An 8,745-nucleotide genomic window follows, 5' to 3' on the forward strand; every position below is an offset into this window, starting at 1 on the left:
AGGTAAATATCCAGTAACTAACAAACAGACAACCAACAGGTAAACATTCAGCAGCTAACAAACAAACAAAGACTGGGAAAACATTCAGCAGCTAACAAGCAAACAAACAAACAAACAAACATGGACAGGTAAATATCCAATAACTAACAAACAGACAACCAACAGGTAAACATTCAGCAGCTAACAAACAAACAAAGACTGGGAAAACATTCAGCAGCTAACAAGCAAACAAACAAACAAACAAACAAACATGGACAGGTAAATATCCAATAACTAACAAACAGACAACCAACAGTTAAACATTCAGCAGCTAACAAACAAGTCAGATGGACATTCAGCAGCTTACAAACAAACATGGACAGGTAAACATTCAAACTCCTACATGTTTTTAAATCTAATATGTGTTAAAAACATCCAAACAGCTGAGTCAGCAGAACAATGAAACTGATTAATAATCATTAATAAAAACAGAAACACAGCTGTTAGCATCTGAAGATAACCTGCACGCCGGCAGCATCAGCCTTCATTTCCTCAGCCGATTGGCAGCCAGGAAGAGGCCCAGCCCTGATGTGGGCGGAGTCAGAGCTGATATTAGCCCCGCCCCTACCCTTAGATGATTGTTTATGCAGCAGCGTGTCGCGCAGCCGAGCGACCAGGTGATTGTTATTGATGAGGAGACGCTCCAACTTGTCAATCTTCTGCTGCAGGTGGGACAAATCCTGAACACATGATTGGTTCATTGATTATCGACTGACCCAGAGTTTGTGTGACATTTATAAAATACAAAGATTTAATAAACGTATATGTTTACTGAACATCTGAGAGCGATTAAATTTAGAAAATAAAAAGATTAATTTGTTCAAACTGAAATACTAGTTATTTTTAAAGTTCAACTTTATTGTGAAGTTCAACAAGCAACGTGAGGTTATTGCACCTCTAATTTTGAAATAACCAGAAACAGAAAGTAAACTCTATAACGTACTTCATCCACCTGTTTGTAAGGCATGTTCATGCCATGATCAGGCTCCGCCCCCTGCATCATCTCCAGCATGCGGTACAGTGAAATCACAGCCAAGCAGAAGACCCCGCCCACAAGCACGGCCAGGACCCGCCCCCTCTTCATCACTAGGACAACAATTTAAAAAAAAAAGTTTTGAAAGCTCAATCATCCTGGTAGATAAATCACAAAAAATGGTTAAATTCTGTCATCTGGACAGTTTCTTTTTGGGAGAAATGTTTCGTCTTTCATCTGAAAGACTTCATCAGTCTGAGGCCTGCCAACAGGATCGGTCTTATAAATAACACCTCATTGATGCGTTTCAAGCCGTGGAATTCCCAGAAACTTGCTTCACACATACAAAAAAGGGACCATTCATCCAAAACAACAGGGATTCAGATGAATGATGGGAAACGTAGTCAGGACTTCTTGATGACCTGACTATGGTCTTCCTGATCCAGCTGGAGCATCATCAGAAATTATTAGACAGAAGGACAGATATAAGAACAGATGAGGACATGAGGACAGGTCAGAGGACCAGTTTGAAAACAGAACAAACAGGTCTAAGGAAGCAAGGACAGTTCTGAGAACAGGTGGACAGGTCCAAGGACAACTGGAGAGATGAACAAACATGAGGACATGTCTGAAAACAGCTGAACAAAAACGACAGGTCTGAGGACATGAGGACTGTTCCAATAACATTTGAACAGGTCTGGGGACAGATCCGAAGACATCAGGACAGGTCTTGAGATGGGTGAACAGGTTTGGGGACAGGTCTGAGAACAGGTGGACTGTTCTGAGGACAGATCAGGGGACAGGCGAGCTGTACTGTGGACTAGGATAGGTGGACCGATCTGAGGACAGGTGAACTGGTCTGTGGACAAGTCTGGGACCAGGTGGACCGGTCTGGGGCAGGGGGACTGGTCGGGAGCAGGGGGACTGGTCTGGAGACAGATGGACCAGTCTGGGGCAGGGAGACTGGTCGGGAGCAGGGGGACTGGTCTGGAGACAGATGGACCGGTCTGGGGACAGGTGAACTGGTCTGGGGACGGGTGAACTGGTCTGTGGGCAAGTCTAGGGACCTCTAGTATCCTCCAGTAGTCTGCCTATAGCAGCATAACAAGCCAACTCTATCAGATTTATCAAAAAGGAAAGTCTTAATCCCAGTCTTAAAACTGGACAATGTGTCAGCCTCATGGACAGTGTAATGAGACAGCCGAGAGATGGATTTAGCTCAGGGGTGCTCTCTTACATTTTATAATATATGGACTAATTCAAGTACATAATATTATACTTAATTTAAACGGATTCTTTCATTTTTCTGGACTAAGTAATATTGTGTCTAGAAGATTAAATGTGGACAAAGACGTGTTTAAATTTCTGACCCACCACAACAGTGTGGTCTTTTATTTATCAAAACGATTTAAACACATCACACATTTACACATTGATTGGCATAATTGATTACAATAACACAGCTTAATTAATGAGCTTTACAATGAGAAATCATACGGCCATGATTTCTCACTTGCAGCTTGAAACAACAGACATTTCCTTAGATCTTAAATTAATGTCTGCAGACTTTAGCTTATCTTTTTACTGGCAGAGAAATATAGAGATGGAGTAAAGTTTAAGAAGGGAAAGTGGATACTTAGGGTTAACTAAGATAATAAAGAAAAGATGGGGAGTTATCTTGTTTGAAACCAGATAGCACGTTTCCCGGTGATTTCAGCTAGATGGTACCCGAGCGTCGACTCTTTACCTTGGTGGGGTTTCAGAGAGGCCTTCTCCTGGCGTCCAGCAAGGCTGAGTCTTTTTACCTCCAGGGATTTATCCGCTTCTCATCAACTTGGGATGACGAGGCTGACTGGCCCAGCTTCCAAAATAAACTTCCCCGAAAGATAGGATTAAGTTAAGTGGAATTTCAGCAAACGTGCTGAACTCCTGAGATGTTGAATAGGTCTTTGGCGTAATGACCGGAATCAACACTCCAGACAGATGTCATCTTTCAGAAAATGACCACCGTGGACTTCACCCTTGCAAAGTCACACTGTCTTCCTTCTCCATGGAACTTCTGTTCTCTCCAGAACTAACTGGAACTAGGAAGTGTTGACTTTTAAAGAGTTCTGCTTCCGGTCCCTTTTGGGAAGTCCTGATTGGTTGAAAGAACCAACAGGGGTGTGGTTTTAGTGACGTCAGAGGTTACTACAAGTCAGAAAAACAGCGGAGATGTTTAGGAACAGACAGAGAAATGTTTTGGAGAAATGACAGACTACAGGTGCCAGTTTATCTTGTTTCTGTCTGAGAGGTTTAAAAACATGACAGTTCGTTCCAATAAACTTGTTTGCGACTGTCTCCGACTTTTGACCGACATCACTCATTCTCATTTCAGACAGAAGATCAAAAAAATGCATACTTACTTTGTAACAGACATTTTAACTTGATTTCTACTTTGAATGAGGATTAAAAATCATTAATACTGTTTCACAGTTGATTTAAAATGAGTGGTTCATTTCAACATTTAAAAATGATTTGAACTAAACACACTTTTGATTATCAAGACATTGTAAAATATTAATGATAATATAAAAAGAGAGTGTTCTTTCAATTGATTAGTTCAGGATACAATTAGAAAGTCTCTGGATGAGCTAATTTGTATTTCTGGATTCAAATCAATGAAATAACAGTTCCTGTCCCATGAAGGTCCTCAGAGGCAGGTTTTGACCGGAGGCTTAGTTCACTACAACAGAAACTGGAAGTTCGTTCCACAAGAGAGGAGCCTGATAACTGAAAGATCTTCCTCCCATTCTGCTTTTGGAAACTCTAGGAACCACAAGTAAACCTGCAGTCTGAGTGAAGTGCTCTGTTAGGAAAATATGGAACAATAAGATCTGTAATATAAGATGGAGCTAGGTTGTTGAGAGCTTTGTAGGTTAGAAGTAAGATTTTGAATTATATTCTGGATTTGACAGGGAGAGAAGCTAAAACTGGAGAGATATGATCTCTCCCACTAACTCCAGTTAAGACTCTGGCAGCAGCATTTTGGATCAACTGAAGACATTTTAAAGACGTATTTGAACATCCAGATAATAAACCATTGCAATAGTCCAGTCTAGACGTGACAAATGCATGGACCAGTTTTTCTGCATCCTTTTAGTCTGGGGACAGGTGGACTGGTCTGGGGACTTGTTTCCTGTAGAACCTTGTCCATTGTCTGTTCAGGTGTGTTTACCTGCAGACACCTGAACCTCTGTATTCACCTGATACTCGTGTACACAACAGGTGTCCTCCTCAAAAACCAGACCTGGACTAAGTAGATATCCCCACCTTCATGCAGATGACCCAAACGACCCTCAGGAGGGAGAGGAGGGAGTGAAGGTGCTGGTCTCGAACCGGCAGAGAAACGTCTTAAACTGTAGAACAAGTCCAGTTCTCTGGTTTGTAAAAACGGATCAAACTTACCTGCGCAGGTACAACAAAGTGCTCCTCCTCCCTCACTTCCTCTTCTGACAGATGTCCGCCGGCTTCGCGCTCTGAAGGACCTGCCACTTCAGTTTCCCGCGAAAAAGCGAACATATAAACAGAAAATGAACTTTTAAAAAATTAAACAAAGTTTAAAGCAGCGTTTCAGCCGCCTAACGTGACGAGCTTTAAACTGCTGCGCCTGCGCACTGCTGTGTTAAACTTCCGGTTTTGGTCCGCTGACTCAGCGTTGTGGTGTCGTCACTTCCTGTCTTTCAGGCCCAGATTGAGAAAGGAAACAAGATAAACGTCAAAATTCATGCTCAGTAATCCTGGTAGAAAATCCAACCAAGTTCAGTGAGGTCATCTGGATGTTTTTTGTTTTTTATACGTGATCCAAAGGACTTCATCAGTCCGAGGAGCCACAACAAACTCATTCCCACAAGCAGCACACTCCCATAGTGGACCAACCAGTTGGCTGGTGATAAGATGGTTCTAGGGCCCACCCTTTACCCGTCGACTCCTCTGAGGCATCCATAGCCAAAGTGGTTCAAAACATCAAAGTCCATGCTCAATAATCCAGGTAAAAAAATCCAACTAAGTTCAGTCAAGTCATGACTTGGCTGTTTCTCAAGAAACTGTCCAGATGACGGCTGAAGTTTGTTGGATAAACACGATGAAGTTTAAGAACATGAAAACCAGCTGTGAGACACACAAACAGTCTGTGTTTTAATCTGAACTGCTGACAAAAAAATGTTTCAAAAACTAATATAAATTAAATATATATACAAGTTCTTCATTGTCATTCACACCACATGTGGTACGAGTGGAACGAAATTGTGTACACAGGGTCCCAGTTACATCCAACAAAATATAAATTGTAAAGAAAAACAGTGATAAGATCTAAAAAATATGCTAAACTAAGACTAAGCACAGCAGGTCCCTGGTTCAAACCCCGGTCCAGGGGCTTTTCTGGGTGGAGTTTGCATGTTCTCTCCGTGCATGCGTGGGTTTTCTCCGGGTACTCCGGTTTCCTCCCACAGACCAAAAACATGCATGTTAGGCTGATTGGTAACTCTAAATTGTCCCTAGGTGTGAGTGAGAGAGTGAATGGTTGTTTGTCTCGTTTGTCTCTATGTGGCCCTGTGATGGACTTGCGACCCGTCCAGGGTGTACCCCGCCCCTCGCACAGTGATTGCTGGACATGGGCACCAGCGACCCCCGTGACCCAAAATGGAATAAGCGGGTAAAGAAAATGGATGGATGGATGGAAGACTAAGCACTACTAGTATAAAAACTACGCTGAACAGCAGCACGAACATGAGTCTGTGTGAGCAGATTAGTATGAATTCAGCTGCATAAAATCAGTTTTGTATGTTAATATATATTTGGTGACTTGTTAATTAACAAGAAATCTTATATATTCCTTTCTTTGAATTTTGATTTTTTTTTAACTGATTTGCTTACAAAAGCAGTAAAAGCTTAATTAAAATAACATGTCTGGTCGGCTAGGACACAATGCCTATGGGCTCGGGTGGGGTCGGATTTTTTAGGCCCGAATGCAACTCTAGACTGATGGTGGCGTTGAGGAAGACACAAGCGGACTCCTTCGTGATGAGAAGCTTCGTCTGGACGGGGACGCAGGAAATTTTTGAAAGTTTGAAATTTTTGTTTCCATATATACCGTTTTTCATTTTGAATTTGGTGGTTGGCATAAACTGGAATGCGACTGGATCGGGATGACTACTCAGGTAGATTACAACGAGGATATGGATTTTGATGAGTGGACTCCAGTAGGTAGAGGAGGAGGGAAAGGTAAGGGCAAAGATTTGAGAGATGACAGAGAGCTTGGCAGCCACAGTAATAAGAGAAGCCTTGAAGAGTGTAGTTCAGAGGATGAAAACAGACTGGTGAGAGGGAACGTGATAAATGAGGAATTTAAGGTTATACTTCAATTCAAGAAAGAAGATGAGAACATGAATCTAAGCCCTGTAGCGATATCTAAAGATGTAAAAAAGAAACTAAGTGGAGTTTGCAAAAATGCTGCGTGATGGGAATCTGTTGATCAAATGTAAATCTGAAGAACAAAAAAATAAAGCTATGCAAATTGATAACATTTGCAAAAAGGTTGTTAGTGAAAAGAAAATTATTGGAGAAAACAAGGTATCACGTGGTGTTATCACTGGTATTCCACTTGAGGAAGATCTGGAAAAACTTAAAAGGAATATTCATGATGTAGAAATATGCAATTTGAAAAGGTTGTTCAAAACAGCAGCTGGGTAAAGGATTGAGAGTCTCTCTGTACTTTTAGAGTTTAAAGGCGAAGTTCTTCCTGATAAAATAAAAATAGGTTTATGTGTTTTCCTATATCCCTGCTCCTCTGTGCTGTTACAAGTGCAAAGATACGGTCACATTGCAGCAGTGTGCAAAGGGAAGCAAAGATGTGCAAAGTGTGGTGGAGATCATAGGTATGATGAATGTGGAAAGATGTACAGTTGAAATGTTGTAACTGTGGAGGTCAGCATAGTGCAGCGCATGGAGGATGTGAAGTAAGGAAGAAGGCAGCAGAAATACAACACATTGTGGGGTAGTAGTAATGATGCTAATGGAGAGGTGGTGGAAGAAATAATGGATCTAAAGAATTTAGTTTGCCTTAATGATGGGGAGGGGACAAGAATCAATATTAGAAATGGATCTGAATCAGCATTAGATTTAACTTTAATCTCAGAGAGTCTAGCTGTAATTGTCAAGTATTAAAAGAGTCAACTATAGGAAGTGATCATTATCCTATATTCATTGATATTGGTTTGGAAATGGAAACATTTGATAATGAAGGTGTAGAAAGATGGATCTTTGTAAATGCTGATTGGGAAAAATATAAAATAATAAGTGATAAAGAAATGCAAATAGTTAATATTGATTTAGATATTGACAATTTAACTCTTTCTATTTGTGAAGCCATTTTAGGTGATGCACGTGAAGCAATCCTAAGAAAGAAAGTCTCAGTCTACACAGGAGAGATGATGGGAATCATTTTAGCTCTGGGATGGATTGAGGAAGTTCGTCCATTAAGGAGTATAATATGTTCTGATTCAAGTTCTTCATTATATTCATTGAAAAATAATCATTCAGACAGCAGACCTGACCTTTTATTAGAAATTCAATTATTAATTTTTAGAATTCAAGCGATGGGTTTATTAATTACATTTATATGGATACCATCACATATAGGAACAAAAGGAAATGAGTTGGCAGATAAATATGCAAAACAAGCAACAAAAAATACTTGCATTGATATATTGGTACCATTCAGTAAAGGAGAAATCAAATCACTTATTAAACAAAAGGTGAAGGAAAGATGGCAGAAACAGTAGGAAGAAGAAAGAACTGGCAGGTGGTTTTATAACATTCAAAGGAAAGTTGGTGTAATGAAGAGAACAGGACGAAATAGAAAGGAGGAAAAAGTCATATCCAGATTACGTTTTGGCCACACAAGATTAAACAGTACATTGTTTAAAATGGGAAAACATCCTACAGGAAAATGTGACTTTTGTTTTCCAAGAAGAGACAGTGAATCACGTTTTATTATTCTGTCCCAAATATTCAGCTGAGAGAAAGGAACTGGCATCTAGACTACAGGTCAACAAACTGCAGTTGAATATACAGGATCGTTTGGATAACCTTCCCACTTCTGAATATATATCTAAAAAAGTTAAATCTGGTCCTCTGGACATTAAAAAAACAAAAAAAACAAAGCAAAACAACAAAAAATCTAGAAACGTTTCGTCTCTCGTCCGAGAGACTTCTTCAGTCTGAGGAGCTGTTTTCAGCTCAGTCTCTTAAATAGCACCTTCTCAGAGTGGATCAACCAGTTTGCTGCTGACAACCAAAACCAGCTGATCACATGCTCAAGAAGGACCATCAGCCTAACAATGGATCATTAGCACACTGATGGCTGTTTACTACTCACAGAGGGCTGAGTGATACTAGCAATCACAGCATTGTAAGAGGGGGACAGTTGAACCCGGAGGCCTCCACCCCTGTTTAATGATGGACGGTTTCTTTTCACAAAGATGGCCTCCTTTACTCCTCTCTCAAACCATCGTTCCTCTCTGTCCAGGATGTGAACATCTTCATCCTTGAAAGAGTGACTGCTGGCCTGGAGATGAGTGTAGACCGCAGAGTCCTGGCCTGATGATGTTGATCTTCTGTGCTGGGCCATCCTTTTGGCCAGTGGCTGTTTAGTTTCCCCGATGTAAGACTGATCACCCTCCTGACACTGAACA

The 8,745-nt window shown here is 40.8% G+C and overlaps 1 protein-coding gene across 1 annotated transcript in view; it reads right to left on the reverse strand.

Moving 5' to 3' along the window:
* Positions 1-1,123, reverse strand: part of LOC119424942 (alpha-mannosidase 2) — an 11,444-nt gene extending 10,321 nt beyond the window's left edge. The window contains exons 1-2 of the mRNA XM_037692462.1: positions 983-1,123; positions 501-719 (exon numbers count right to left, since the gene is read on the reverse strand). Coding sequence (XP_037548390.1) covers positions 501-719; positions 983-1,123 — 360 coding nt within the window. The remainder of the gene's footprint in view (positions 1-500; positions 720-982) is intronic.
* Positions 1,124-8,745: the final 7,622 nt, after the last annotated feature.

The sequence above is a fragment of the Nematolebias whitei genome, chromosome 18, assembly GCF_014905685.2.
Source record: "Nematolebias whitei isolate Nwh7 chromosome 18, NemWhi1, whole genome shotgun sequence".
In the NCBI taxonomy this organism is placed as follows: Eukaryota; Metazoa; Chordata; class Actinopteri; order Cyprinodontiformes; family Rivulidae; genus Nematolebias; species Nematolebias whitei.